The sequence below is a fragment of the Xenopus laevis genome, chromosome 1L (assembly GCF_017654675.1).
Source record: "Xenopus laevis strain J_2021 chromosome 1L, Xenopus_laevis_v10.1, whole genome shotgun sequence".
NCBI classification, from domain to species: Eukaryota; Metazoa; Chordata; class Amphibia; order Anura; family Pipidae; genus Xenopus; species Xenopus laevis.
Window position 1 is genome coordinate 77000806 of NC_054371.1, and position 16612 is coordinate 77017417.

The 16612-nt window shown below is 36.8% G+C and overlaps 1 protein-coding gene across 2 annotated transcripts in view; it reads right to left on the minus strand.

The window, feature by feature from the left end:
• tet2.L (tet methylcytosine dioxygenase 2 L homeolog) overlaps positions 1 to 14713 on the minus strand; it is a 40135-nt gene extending 25422 nt beyond the window's left edge. The window contains exon 1 of one of the 2 annotated variants that reach the window (XM_018251892.2): positions 14466 to 14713. In XM_018251892.2, the coding sequence (XP_018107381.1) occupies positions 14466 to 14516 (51 nt within the window). In that variant the 5' untranslated portion in view covers positions 14517 to 14713. The other variant, XM_018251900.2, reaches the window with a different exon arrangement.
• Between the last annotated feature and the right edge of the window lie 1899 nt (positions 14714 to 16612).

Consider the following 16612-nt stretch of genomic DNA (forward strand, 5'->3'; position numbering starts at 1 on the left):
CGTGAAGGGCTTTTTGGCTCCTTTTAGTCCATCTTACCCTAACCAGGCTCTGCTTTAAAAGAAAAGAATGTCACAGTGATCTACAGAACAGTTGAATGCAGTCAATGATTTGAAATACTAGCCCTTCCAAAAAGTGATGATGTCCCGGCAATGAGGCACAGCTACCGAACATATGGCAGTTTCCAGGGAATTCATTCCCTAGACTTACTAACTACTGAGAGGCATCACTATTTTCTTTACAGACATTATAATAAATACTTCAATAAATAAATATCCAGAATTAATAATGGTCACTGTCATTTCAAGGGCAGGAAAAAAAACCGACACAAAGAATAATCATGTCTACCTTGTATACAGCTGGTTTTCCAGTAGTATCAAACATCCCCATTAGGGTCAGGGCACACGCTCAGATTCGGGGAGATTAGTCGCCTGGCGACAAACCTCTTCTTCTTCTTCAGGGTGACGAATCTCCCCGAACTGCCTCCTGCCAGCTAGCTAGCTAGCCCTTCCAAAAAGTGATGATGTCCCGGCAATGAGGCACAGCTACCGAACATATGGCAGTTTTCAGGGAATTCATTCCCTAGACTTACTGACTACTGAGAGGCATCACTATTTTGTTTACAGACATTATAATAAATACTCCAATAAATATCCAGAATTAATAATGGTCACTGTCATTTCCAGGGCAGGAAAAAAAAGTGAAACAAATAATAATCATGTCTACCTTGTATACAGCTGGTTTTCCAGTAGTATCAAACATCCCCATTAGGGTCAGGGCACACTCTCAGATTCGGGGAGATTAATCGCCTGGCGACAAGCCTCTTCTTCTTCTTCGGGGTGACTAATCTCCCCGAACTGCCTCCCGCCAGCTAGAATGTAGATCGCCAGCGCGATGGCACTCGGATCGCTTCGTTTTCTGAAGTCGCACAAAGTTGCCTCACGAGGAAACTTTGGACAACTTCGCAAACTGAAGCGCTCCGAGTGCCATCCCGCCAGGCGACTAATCTCCCCCGAATCTGAGCTTGTGTCCTGACCCTTAACTTATAAGGCAGCTAGATACAAAAGCTTACCAGTGATTCACACTGAAGTCAGTGGGGATGGTTTTGGGTGTTTTGGTGCCTTGTTTTGGAGCTACTTTATGAAGCATAAGTTAAAATCACCAAAAGATCTAAAAGTTGTAAAAATAAAATCCTATTTTATATGAAAAATGTTTTGATCCTGTAGATCTGTAGAGAGACGTAAATGACATCTGACAGCTTGCTGATGCATAAACGTGGTCTCTACAGCTCATTTGTGCATACTTCTGCTAGCGGACAGAGCAGAAACAGGCAAAGTGATTATGGCTTTAAAAGTTCACGTAGGGACGCATCCGCTACATCATGAATGAATTAATGAGTTATCACTGCAGGTTGGAGGCTGCACATACCTCTCTATCAATCACTTCCCATTTTATGTGAAAGTTGCTAAAAATAGCTTGTACAATATCCCATGCAAAAGAGTTTTGTTCAGTTTTACACGCCCATTTCCTTTTCTGCCAAGTTAAAAAAAAATGTAAGGAATTAAAGGACCAGCTATAAAGTGAAAATATTTTTTTTAATCTCCTATGGAGAGGTTTACATTCTATAGTTCTGTGGAGAGTCAACTCTTATGAACACAGCTATAGCATTTAGATGTAGGTGCATTTTTATTTATTAATATCAAGCTCTGACTACAGGTATGCGACCTGTTATACAGAACGCTCGGGACATGCGGTTTTCCATAATTTGGATCTTCATACCCTAGAAAATCATGTAAACATTAAATTTAATAGGCTGGTTTTGCTTCTGGTAAAGATTAATTACATCTTAATTTGGGTTAAGTACAAGGTTCTGTTTTATAATTAGAGGGAAAAAAAGAAAATCATTATTAAAAATTTGGATTATTTGCATAAAATTTGCATAAAATTGAGTCAATGTGAGGCAGCCTTCCCATGATTCAGAGCATTCTGGATAATGGGTTTACGGATAACAGATCCCATACCTGTAACTACTACACTGAACATATCTTTTAATGTAGACAGACATTATGGAACAGTGGAGGTTTTATGAAAGCTACAAATTGCTAGTAGGGATTGACTAAATCCAGAATTTGACTGGGATTTGGCTTTTTTTATAAGGCTTCCAATTTGGCTGAATGCAAGTGCCTAGCTGAACCTAATCCTTTAAATCACATGGCTTTTCGTCAAACGACTATTTTTTTTTTGTAATAGTTCTTTTTAACCCTTGCTTACCCTAACTGGTTTACACTAACTGCATCCCTAATTGCTAAAGATTTCCTGGAGGTCATGGAATTGTAAGAAATACCTGCAATTTGCAGTGGGGTGTGATAGTTTGGGTACCATCTATTTCAACAATAAATTGCTGCAATATTTAGAAGCCTTAAGTACTTGTACTTCCATTTAACCCCCCCATGCACTCAAAGTGTATAGCTTATATCCCACATGCTTCATGTTGGAATATCTTTTTGAGGATGATTTAACAGATAACTAACAACACATAATAAAGGTTTATTAAAGTGCAATAGAGAAATAAATTTAAGATGCAAAATTAAAGGACAAGGAAACTATAATCAGGGCCAGAACTAGCGATACGCAGAAGACGTATGTGTTGTATAATTCAGCAATAAATATTTCATAAAAGCAGTTGTGTTAAGAAATCAAGCATCTAAATATGGTTACAAAGTAAAACTATCCCTTAGTAAGATTTAATTGTACTGCTTTAACACAGCACCAATGCAGCTAACAAAGCAACTCCTTTCACAAGTAATTTTAGAAAATTACCCTGACCTTGGGGTCTTTCTTTGGAACAATTTCTCTGCTTCAGAAAACCATTGCGTTTTTGGATGACCTTCCTAGCATTTGTTTACGTGCATGGGCTCAAATTCCCTGTAATGATTTACACTAATAACAAAGGCATATTGCATAAGGCAGAAGTAAGTATTTAGGTGTGTCTGTTGTTAAACTTGTTATGCAGGATTTTATTTTGTTCAGGCCAACGACTGTTTGCAGACCATGAGTACAAGTGTTCCATTCTGCACTACAGTCAGATGATATGATGTGATCACAGGCCTGGCTTATTCCATAAAGCAATACTCCCTCTCCTGATCACCCAATATTGAAAGGTAATCTAAGGTCTATAGATTTTGTGCAAGGATGCGCAAGTAATCACTGATGTAGCATGTCACCTGTATGTAATCAGATGCTCCGATCCAAATTATAAGACGTACGTGTAAGACTTTGACTCCAAAGTCGTATCAGTTTGGATTTGACTGAAATTTTGTCCTAGCAGCAGAATGGTTCCATTCTTTCAAGATGAATATCACCACCGTTTGCTTCTCACCCTTTATCAATCCGATGGAGGACGAGAGAGGCAAAGGTGGTGATATTCATCTTGAAGGAAAGGAAACATTCTGCTGCTAGGACAAAATTGCAATCAAATCCAAACTGATAAGACTAAGCATTATCGAGCACAAATTGTAAAGTAAAAAAGAGTTGTCACAAACTTATTTAGCATAGAGCCATGCCGCGAAATGGCAATGTGTCATCTACCTATGGCTGCAAAACAATTGAAGTCAAACAAGTAAGTGTGACCTGAAACACCGGTTCCAGCAAAGCAAAACTTTGGTTCAACAACCTGGTTGTGAAACTTTAGTCTGCACAAAAAACCCAACTGTGATACCACTGAATAGATTCAATTTCAGTTTTAGTATTGTAAATCAGTCTAGCTGGAATTATTCTATAAAACAGCCCTTTTAATTCAAACCCGTGAAAAGAAAATGAAAGTATTTGTTTTTTTTATGGGTATATTTTTCCTTTAATTATAAATGTTGCCAAGAAATTGTAACTACATAGTAAACCATTTGCACCTTTCACCCAATTTTGCATGACCATTGAACCTTGTCACAACTTATTTACCAAAAGTTTAACACAGCTCTTATTTAAAAACATGCAACTATTGTATTCGTACAAATAAGAACATAATTAATACATACTTCAAAAACTGAAAAGAAATGTATGTTAATACACATGACTTTATATGTATTTTATTTTTGTACTGCAGGAATGGAATCCGTTATCCAGAAAGCTCCATATTACAGAAAGGTCAGCTCCCATAGATTTACTTAATCAAACAATTCAGATTTTTAAAATTGATTTTCTTTTTCTCTGAAAAAATAAAAACAGTACCTTGCACTTGATCCCCAAAAATATATAATTAATTCTTATTAGAAGCAAACCAATCCTTTTGGGTTTATTTAATGTTTACATTCATTTTAAAGGGGTGGTTCGCCTTTAAGTAAACTTTTAGTATGTTATAGAATTGCTAATTCTAAACAACTTTTTAACTGGTCTGCATTTTTTCTTTTTAGTTTTTGAATTGTTTGCCTTCTTCTTCTGACTCTTTTCAGCTTTCAAATGGGGGTCACCCATCTAAAAACAAATGCTTTGTAAGGCTACAAATGTATTTTTATTGCTACTTTTTATTACTCTTTTATTACTTTATTATTTTCTATTCAGGCCCTCTCCTATTCATATTCCAGTCTCTTATTCAAATCAGTGCATAGTTGCTATGGTAATGTGGACCCTAGCAACTGGATTGCTGAAATTGCAAACTGAAGAGCTGCTGAATAAAAAGCTAAATAACTAAAAATATTAATAACCAATGGCAAATTATCTCAGAATATCACTCTACATCATACAGAAAGTAGATTTTATGGTGAACAACCCCTTTAAGTAGAAGATCTATATGTCACATTTTAATGCTTCTAATAGGACTAATAGGTTACATCTTTAGCCAAGCTACTGCTTGCTCCTAAGTCCAGTTCATTAGAAGGACGGGCTTAGGCAGGAATGGTTGTACAACAGAGTTGGAAATACCTGCTGTAAATTATTTATGGTCATGTGTATACAACTGAAATGAAGGGGTTTAGAAATAACCTGAACTTAATCAATGCTTGGACCAATCACACCATACATACATACATCAAGAATGTTACAGTCTTGTTATACTAAAATACTATTCTTATCGTAATCTGGAAAATGGTGACATTATGGGGCACATTTACTTAATTTTTAATCCATCGATCGAACGATTTTCCTTCAATCAAAAATTGGCTAGAAAGCCTATGGGGACCTTCCCCATAGGCTAACATTGAGGTTCGGTAGGTTTTAGGTGGCGAAGTAGGGGGTCGAAGTTTTTTTAAAGAGACAGTACTTCGACTATCGAATGGTCGAATAGTCTAATGATTTTTACTTCGAATCGTTCGATTCGAAGTCGTAGTCGAAGGTCGAAGTAGCCAATTCGATGGTCGAAGTAGCCAAAAAAAACATTCAAAATTCGAAGTATTTTTTATTCTATTCCTTCACTCGAGCTAAGTAAATGTGCCCCTATTTGTGACTTTCCCTAGGTGCATCATTTCCAGCATGCCCCTCACTAAAAGGTTAAAGTCTGTGGGTTTATGTTTCATTTATTGTAAAAATCAAAAAAAAAGAAAAACCTAGTAGACAATAGATATAAATGCTGGGCGACGGTACTTGAATGACGGGTTTTCATGTTTATACTGTATTTTTAAGAGCTTGCTGGATTTGAAATTTTTAAGCAAACAATAGATTATGCTTAAAATGTCCTCCAGTCCTTATTAAGTCACTTTAACGTCTCAGTTCTAAAACTGACCTTAGGTTAAAAACATAAATAATATGCAATTATATATAAATGAGGCCATAACCTTTTGTTCTAAACAGCACCTTATTTTTTAGAAACTGGGACTCTACTGCATGAACCTACTGCTGGGAAGCAACATTCCTGAACAGATATAAGGGTAAAGGCTGGAGGCAGAGATGGTTTTGTCCCTGGTAATTCCATGGGCAGGGGGATAAAAGGCTTGAAATCCCCCACGTATGTGTATGACAATTGACTGCAGTGACATTGCATCTTCTTCTCAAGCCTGACAGATCAATGTATTTGCAGGTAATCTCAACACAAGTGAAAGGGAACAATTTTGAGGTTTTTTTGTCCCCTGTCCACAGAGCAACTACCTGGGTGACAAACACTCAGAATAGCTCTATGCATTGTTCTTTTGTTTACATACTAGGTGGTTTGCAAACATTCAGGGTTATGTAATAAAAGGTGCTAAGGAAAATCAAATCTTTTTGGATAAAACAATTTGGGGGATATTTAATTAAAGGCACTAAGACTGCCCATGAGCAGTAACCTATATCAACCTATCAGCAGGTAGCATTTTCTGGTCACTTGTTTAAAAGCAAACTTCTTATCGGTTGCTATGGGTTACAGCTCCTGGGCAAACTTAGTGCCATTTATTACATATGGGGATTTTTCTTATCTGACACTAAAAACCTTTTAGGAAGCCCTAACAAAAAAGTGCTAATAATTTTGGGATTTCTGCATTATGGTGTGGATGCACACAATCAAAAAGGTCAGTTCAGATAATAAAATATACTGTATAAATGTCAGTTTACATGTAAAGCCTGAGTTTATAAGGAAAAGTTCCTGGTTTCAATAATTGGGCCAGACATGGAAAACACTAAAAACTTACAGAACTGCAGGAAAGTTTAATACAGAGAAATAAAAGTGCAGGGGTGCCATTTTGTAATTAATGTAAGCTGGTGCTGCTGACAAACTCTTCAACCTGAAAGAAAGATCAGTACTCCGATCAGGGCTTCTCCACTAGGTCACTGAATAACCTAAGATCGATTTATTCCTCTATCTGCAGACAAAGATCCCGTTGGTCTTACAGAAGCAAGTTATTTAAGCCAACTGTGTCGAGGCTCACGAAAGCATGACGTTGTTGCCCGTGCTTTTATTTTCCTACTGTCCTAAGGTGACCTCCTAACACATGCGCAATATATACATCCAGCAAATCCTACAACCGGCATTTCCAGGCAGCTCAGCTAATTCATCTCTCTGCAGCATACAAGAAAAAAAAAATCTCGTAAGGGAACGCTATTGGTTAACGATTACTGAAGAATGAATAGCTTCTGTGTTCTTAGGTCAAGAACTGAACACACTGTAGAACTTTATAAAATAGGTGATTTCTAAATAACAGAACTCCTATAAAATCATGTAATTCATCGGGAAGTCACATTTATAAATATAGATCTAGCTATCTATTTACGGTAAGTTACGGAATATCGACATGATCACCAAAATAAATACAACGGTCTCGATAAACGAACACTTTAAATGGCTTCCAATTTGATTGCGGTGACAATGAGGGGTTTAATCGTCGTTGTTCTGAAAATGCCGAACACCTGTAACATTTAAGAGGATTGCGGTATCCACTTAGTTCCGTTCAGGATTGCTGGGATCGGATCATGTTTGTAAACACTGTAGCCATGTGCGCGCCACCACGTGAATGGGCGTCACACTGACCTAGAAAGTCGTATTTGTCGAGTCACCTCTGGCACACATAATAATGCAATGATGCCAGAGTTTATTTTAACTCTCTCTTTCTGTCTGAAGGACAGCAGGCCCCTTAAACGTAAGGGTGAATTATCTGCCAAAATGGAATACTTGAAACTCGTGATTATGCCACTGGCTACTTTCGTTTACAACTGTCTCCATGATTTAAGAAACGGTTGCCGGTCTGTGGCTGAGCTTAACTACGACTCTCGGCTCACCTGACAACCAACTGGAAGCGATGAAAATTACAGTTTTACTATAAGGAACAAATTGACATTTTCCAGTAAATGCAAACTATGTACAGCCATTTTATAATGAATACTGACATTCAGTAAGGATGCATGAATATATTATTAATCAACAAGTATAACTTATCGAAGAAAGATGGGAAAAAGAAAATGATATATTTAGCGTTTTATACTGCCACCGGTCAATCAAATAGTCTCTTATTCCATTCAAACAACAATCAAACAATTTGCTGTGCCTCCATGGAAAGATCACCTAAGCAAGAGCAAACAAGGTAACAGCCAGCAATATCACTTGAAGAACACGTGACGCTCAGGGCAAAGTACAAGCAGCAAACTAGCCCTCTGTCCCTTAATGACTGGTACACAAACACTTAGCCAGGCATGGGCGATAACTGCAATAATTCTTCTGCAAAAGAATCCAATCTCACGCAGGCTAAGGCAAATACAGCTGTATTTGGATTTGCCTTGAATCTGCCATAAGTGTTGCCTAGACTTTCAGCTACAAGTTAAAAGGTTGCTATTATCAGCTGAGCTTAGCATTTCCCATTCCCATGCAACTAGTAATGGCAGGCTGACAGGAATTTAAAAAACGCATAGTCTTGAGAAGACTGCAAAAAAAAAATAGTTTCATGGCTGGTGGTTAAAAAAGTTTCACAGATTTTAAATGTATAAATAAACCCCCTCCCAAAGTTTAAAACTGTGTGATTGGGTGCTTTATCCAGGCAGAAAAAATATAAAATCTGGAAGCCTTTTTTATTTTTAAAACAAAGCTTATAGTAGTGTAAATACTTGCCTAACCCTAGGGGCTCACTCCTTTTGCTTTTCTTTTTGCTTTTTACCCCAGCATTAACAGCAAGGTTACCTCTCTAATGTCACAGAGGTGTATGCATGTGGGTGGCTCATCTAAATATCTGTAGGTAAAGGCTGCATCCCACCACTACGATGACATACTGTAAAATAGTTATAAAATGTCCCCCTGGGAGAGGGAAGAGCAAGCCATAAAGAAAAGTATTTATATTGCCATGAACTTAACATGGAAAAACTTAGTGGCTAATTTAAACCTGATACTGGTATACCAATGTTTTCTCTAAATAAATATGCCAACAATGAGTGCAGTAGTGTCCCTTTATTGTCTGTAGCACCCCTAAACCTTGCACAACAGCCACAATTAGTTCATTTAAATTATTACTACTACTTGTTTGTGATTCTGCTAAGATTCTATTTATGGCTCACCGCAGATGACCTGCTTCTAAGCCTCGGTGCTTAGTGTTGCTTTGGAAGGCTGTGCAAAACATGATTAAAACTCAGCTTCCCCAAATAGTAACCTGACCACTGAGCTGTCTTACAGTGATTGTCACTTTGGAGTCCAAAATCTGACATCTCACGGGGTCCATACAAAAATAAATAAACAAATAAACAAACAAACCAAAAAAACCACGTACAACAGATGATACGTGAAATCATTCAACTTCTTCTAGCTTACATAATGGTACCAGAGAATTCTGGGTTGCCTTTTTGTAAACAATGTAGCCATGTGCGTGTAGAGAGGCCACAAATTCCTGATTATTAGTTACTCTCATTGGTACAACACAACAAAGCATGACTGGCTGTAAAGGGCATGCCACAATATCTAGAGATCACTCAATTAGTCATAATCTAATTGTGGCAAAAAAAGCCAAAAAAGTTCTATAACAACAGATAAGGTGAGAGCAGTAAACACAGATAAAAAAAAGTAATCGAAAGTGATGAAAACCAAACCATTCCAGGTTATTGCCTCACTGCAATTTGTAATGATATTAATGAATAATAAATGCATATATTTGCATGTATTATCAACAGCCGTACAGGTATGTATATATATATATATATATATATATATATAAATATATATATATATATATATATATATATATATATATATATATATATATATATATATATATATATATATATATATATATATATATATATATATAGCACCACCTGAGCCACCCAAACAGGCTTGGTTATGTATAGATAGATGTTTCTTTATGGATGCACACCAGTGCACTGAATATGTTATAAAATATGCCACTTGGTGTACCCATGCTCACTGTGATGTGCATGATTTATTGGGGGGACAAGCAGGAATGAATTTAGACATACTTGCTAAAGTAAATGACAAGAGGTTCACAGAAATGATCCACTGAACAGTGAGGCCTCATTTTTCCTAGCAGATGTGTAATATATATTTAATCACTGTGGTGAGCTCAACCAAAATAAATTCCCTAGAGGCTTTTGGACTCATTTATCTTTTTCTGGCTGTTCAGTGCAGGAGATCAAAGAGAATTCGGGACATTTCAGTAACAAACCCGTTACTGCAGGTTGAGCTGTCAAAGTCGAAACTGTATGGAATGGAGGTATGGAATTTTGGCACTGGTGCTTCTGGTACAGTTGCTTACAAAGGCAGACTGACACACTAGGACAACAGGAGAAAGCAGAAGCACAAAAACAACTAATTGTTCATTATGCAAATCTTAACTAATGTCAAACTAATGATATTTAACTTGTTTTTAGCACTTTAAAATATATTTGCTAATACTCGAACCTAGTCACCAACAACATAAATAATATTTTGCATGGCTACTGAATGTTTTCTTGTTCAATATCTCTGTAAAGTGCTGTGGAATGTCAAGCTACATAAAAAGCATAAAGGGTAATAACATATTTGTTTCAAATATTAAGCATGCAATTTTACCTGACTCAAGAATCAAAGCTATCTTTTTTTCTATCTGGAGTACATACATTAATAGCCTCCCACAATCACTCCGACACCTAACAACCTATACCTTCCACGACACAACATGGTACGACTCAGAAACTTTAAGAGGTAACATATTACTACAAGAAAGAAATCAATATGCTCAAAACGCTTTTATCCAAATTGGAACGACTACAAGATCCCCCCCAGGAGTCACCGTACCAATAGCTTCTTACTTAAGGTAAAATGAATATAACTTGTGCAACCTCAACGTAAATCTCTGACTTTGTTTCTGTGAATATACTTTATTATGCTAATTTTGTTTAAATATTAAAATGATCCAATCCATGTAACTACAATGAATATCATAAATCCTCAATTGGATATATGTGATATCCACAAAATGTTGTATATGTTTGGAAAATTAATAAAAACAAATTTTTTTAAAAAAAGAAAAAGAATCAATACTAAAAACCGGCTTGTTATATTTTCATTGTATATTCCATATTTTGCAGCATCAGTTTAGGCAAAAAAATTAGATAAAAATATATATATATAAATATATAAATAAGTGAATAATAAGGTCATTCACAAAATGAGCTCATATGATCTAAACCGTTGGGATGAGGTTTAGAACTTCTGCTCACTGAAAATAGATATCTGATATTAAACTTTAAATTGACGACTTGACAGATGATTTTTGCCAATTGAAGGCTTTGGTTTTTTTTATATTGGTTTCTGTAGAAATGCATGTGCCTGGTACAACCTCAGTGGTAACAAACAACCCAAAAATATCCCTCTCTATGTCACAATAAGTCCTGAGCCAGCACGTGGTGCTTGTTCTTTAAATAAAGTTGTCGTGCTTGAGTCTATGACCATGCGCACTGCATCAAAACAATTCCAGTGTTTTGGCTTTTTGCCAGTCAGTGGCAAACATATACCATACCAGATCTACTATTGATAGCAACATTAAGTTCCGTTATGAACAAGAACTGTTAGAATATCATGTACAGACTTCACTGGAGGCTTATGGACACAGGTATACTTATTAGTCTTTAAATAGACTGCCTTAGTTTGGACTAAATGAGATACGAGTACATTTAGTCACATTATGACGACTCAAGCGCCAATGTTTTCCTATCTCATCGTGTAATAGCTAAAAACAGAACTGTAAGGCTTCTGACTCATAGCAACCTCGTAGGCAATACAATTTTCCGTTCCGAGTAAATGTGACAAGAAGTTACTGAATGGAGGAAGCCCAACTCTGGTCTACAGGAAAAGTGTAACAGGTTGGTGCACCACATATTCAGCTCTCCTCTGTGGGGCAAGAGGAAAGCTGAAACAAGGCCTTGCTTCCTAGATGTTATTAGAAGACGTTTATCTGCTATTTAAACAGGTTCAGCTATCTTAACTACTTATCAGTAGGGTAGGTTGGTAATTGCTGATGGTAATTCATTCATTCTTCATCTTTGTCATCTCATTAAGGATTAACTTGTCCAGTATTTCCCTTTTTCCCCTTAGGTCATTTTTAATTTCTTCATTGTAAAGACAATGAACCAATGGGCATTTAATACCAGTGTTTGTTTTTAGATAAATAAAAGAGAGCTGCTATGAACATGGTTATACACAAGGGAAATCCACATAACTACTTCCCAAGCATTTCAGGTAGCCATTACAATGCAAATGGAACAACCTTCTGAAACAGATTCTCCTATTGTCTTCAAGAAAAGAGACCACTAGTAAAACCTTCATCATTAAAGCCTAGGCATTTTAGCACCTCTATGGCTTAATAGAGGTTTAGTTAAAGCTACACAACTTGTAGAGGGCAGAAAGATGTCTGCTTTTCTATATACAAATGTAAGATACCACTATGCAAAGATGGCAAAACAAGATAACATACAGCTGTGGGTATATATAGGTATATATTTCACGCACTGCACCTATTCACACAATGTTATGACAGCCATTGTTGATGCCTACTGTTAATTTATTTGTCAAAGAGATCATACAATTTAAAAACAGCACAGATTTTTTTTCCTGCACAATAGACAGTAAATATACAAATATACTTCTTAATGTTAAGCATTGTCCTTAATGTTTGATGCTCACATTTCTACAATATAATATATTGAAATTATACATTTGAAATAAAAAGAGGAAAATGCCAGTTTTAAATGGCAGAACTTCTTCTGTCCTGGACTGGGTTTCATTTCCTTTCAGGCTTCTGACCTTGTGGTCTCAAAACTCCAAGCCGTCTCCTAAGGTCTCTCTCTCATTCTGTGTCTCTTTGCCTGTGTCTGCCTTTGTGTCTGCTTGTCATTCAGCAGCTATCTAGTGGCAAGCTGATTCACTAGCAACACAAAGGCAGATCTACCTTAAACAAATGCCGAATGTTTGGTTTTACACACAGGCAGTGCTGCAACAAGAAAGAAATCAGATGTCTGTCTCTCTCTGGCTGCTCTGTCTTAAAAGTATATACCAAGAGCCTGCTACACTGCATTTAAAACATGAATATTTGAGCAAAATTCTTACATTTATAAAAAATGTATTTAGATGTCCCCAATAACATGAACAAGACTTGGATTACCAAAGGAAAGCAAAACACATTTATGTTGCATGTCAAGTTAATAGTAGGCATTCCTACAATATTAGAAATCTATATACCTGTACTTAATAAACTGGAAATTCAACTCAGCTGCTCAACGATTTTTCACAGTTAACTATAGAGTTTTAATAGTGTCATATACAGTAGGTTGCTAACCATACATCTCATATAAACAAATGCATTACCAAAGTACGTGTTTTGTTATTTAAATGTAAACTATATTTGTCAGCCATGTTGGAAAAGAGAATCAGATTATTTATCCCTCTGTACAGTTGCATGTTACAAAAACAGATTTTGTTCTTAATAAGTGGTATGTGTGAAACAGAAACAGAGAAGACATGAATATGTAAGAAGGTATGGGCATAAATATAGCACTCTGACCTCTTAATGTCCCTCAGCCTTGTAGAAATCCAGCATACAGAGTCTGGGCTCCTTTCTAACAAATCCTAAAGGGCAGCCATCTTGCTTCCTTCTGCTCCTCTACGAAAGCAGACTAGCCTCTACATCAATATTCATAGGGCAGTTTGACGTCTGTTCTCATCACTTGATGAAGCCCCGGTGTTGCTGTTCTCTGTTCCAAAGGGTAGACGTGACTGGCATGAGAACCAACCCCAAAGCAATGTCTGCTGACAAGGACTTCTGCCTGCCTTCTAGTTTGGGTTATATAAATCGCTTCCCTACTCAGGGCTTCCCACATAAAGCCCTCACATTTTTTCATCTGTACAATAGCAAGCAGAAGCCTGGGCTGCCCTGAAGCTGTGGAGTGGATCACACAAGTAACCTGGCTGTGTCCTTCCCTGCTCTGCACTGCAGCTTCATAGACATAGACTGCCTCCAGCTACAGTACAGTAAGCTGCTTTCTACCAGGGAGAGGGGGAAGGAATGTGCAGGCAAGAGTAGCAAGCTGATTTTAAACTCTGCCCCAACTATCAGATTACATTACAGTAGTCTTGCTGAAGTTCCTCCTTTTCATCTCCCCCTTTAGCTCATCTTTTTACATCACATTTCAACATTTCCTCCCCACAACCTTACCCAGAATCTACCAATGTTCATCTTTTGATATTAGCACGATGGTTCCCTGTTTGATTTCTTCCCCCATAAGCTTGCCAAACAAGGGTGTTGAAACCTTTAAAAGTCCTTCAGACTCAGCATTTGTGATCTTTCAATTAAGACAGGATGACACCGACCTCCTGTTTACTGTGGCCATGTGAGGGAGACCCAAATTGACACAATCTACCCTCAGCCCGTGCTTTAGCCACTCTATCGACAGAATGGCCGGCGCACACTTGTGAGTCACTACTGTTTCCGTTCCACAATTATAGCAACTGTCCATAGAGGAAAAAAATCTGTGATGGATACATTTTGCTTTCTGTACAGAGAGATCCTTTTTTTTGTTACAATAGAGAGAATCTTGTTACCTGCAAAAGCACAAAGTAGCAATCCACATGTAGGTTAGCTTTGGGGGTCATTCAGTTATATCCAAAAAAAAGTCAACTGCTTGCCCTGATAAATCCATAGCTGCTGCTAAATTCTTCAGTGCTATTGAGTGTGTTTCAAACTCAGAGCAGAAGGGGAGTTGACACAGCAAACTCATTTTGTTGTTCTTTTGAGGAGGGGAGACTGAAACATGATCCAGCCCATCTTTCTCTAAAGCATGCTCTACCAGCCGCTCTCCCTTCCCCCATGCTTTCAACTATAAAAGGCACACAAAAGGGCAGTTGCTACAAGCATATTTATGTGTGTGTATATATATATATATATATATATATATATATATATATATATATATATATATATATATACAGTAAATATATACAGTATATACAGGTACACATAACTTCATGACACGTAAAAAAAGCACTTGTACATAGCTAAGCTATAACATGGGGAAAAAGATATAATAATCATTTTACACACACCTGTATATATATATATATATATATATATATATATATATATATATATATATATATATATATATATACATTACACAAAAGCCATGAATATCTTGTAAATTGTATCTTTATAAAACACAAAAGCCATGAATATCTTGTAAATTATATCCTTATAAACGGTGAGTGCTGATGTCATCAGTTATAAACGGTGAGTTCTGATTCTGTTCTGATTCTGTCACATGACTCACTGAAACTTGTGTATTATAATAAATAAAGTACCCCCAGTTGCAAAATATGAGGATATTAGAAGTTACCTCGGAGTTCCATGACCTGTATAAAAACACTCGGCCTTCGGGCTCGTGTTTTTATATGGTCATGAAACTCCTCGGTAACTTATAATATCCTTATATTTTACAAGAGGGGTACTTTATAAACTATATAATCTACAGTCTGGTCATTTCCCTATGGCACCAGACTGTAAATGATATCCTTATAAACGGTGCGTTCTGACGTCAGAACGCACCGCTTATAACAGGGGCCCCCAGGCCGCCGAATTTGACGCAGCGCATCGGAATTTGACGCATCACGTCCATAACGGACGCCGACGCGCCCAAATTTGATGCCCCATGTTACAGTAGGGGGTACATTATCCACTATATAATACACAAAAGCCATGAATATCTTGTACCCCCTGTTGCAAAATATGAGGATAATAGAAGTGATGAAGTCATGAAACTCCTCTGTAACTTATAATATCCTTATAATATATATATATATATATATATATATATATATATATATATATATATATATATATATATATATATATATAAAAAACAAGGGAAAGTTGTGCTCACCACTATATATATATATATATATATTCAACAGTTTGGTCATTTTTCTATGGGACCAATCTGTAAATCATTTCCTTATAAAAGTTTATAAGCTAGAGAGAGCAAATGCCCCAAAAAAGGAACTACAGGAAGAAAATGTAATCAGCAAGGGGGGGGGGGAAGGGGGAAATAAGCAAAACAGCCTTAAAAGTGTCATTTTGTAGCAGAGCAAAGCCAAAACATTGCATATACATACAGCAAAGGAAGTAAGTAAGACTCTGGACACAAAAACTGTAGATTATAATGCATAATGTACCTACTATAACTATTGTTGCCTGCTCCAAGTGCTGGTCACACTGTTCTGATAAGTTGTTCTTTCCCATTACACTACATCTACAATTGTCAATGAAGCATTTTCATTTGTCCACATTTTCTCACTTTGGTGTTCTTAAGGGGTACTCCACATGGAACAGCTTATTCTTTTAACACGCAGGTAATGGCGCTTCAACCGCAAGTGTCCATCCTGAGAACACCGAAGCACTAGTCTGCAATATTCCTAGTGTGGAATGACTAGATCTGTAAGATTATAAATTATTCTTGTTCTAATGTTTACCACTTAACAGGCTGTAGTAATTATCCATCGAACTATCGTGCTGACAATATTAGCACACAACTTATCATTTGAGCATTTGTTGTTCTGTATCCTACATATGGACGTGCCTGCAGTCTGACACCTGAACACAAATCTTATCTCATTAATTAGCTGGAGCTAAACAATACTTTGATGAACAAAAACAATACATCTATGTGCTACCAACACCCTTCCCAGTATCTGAA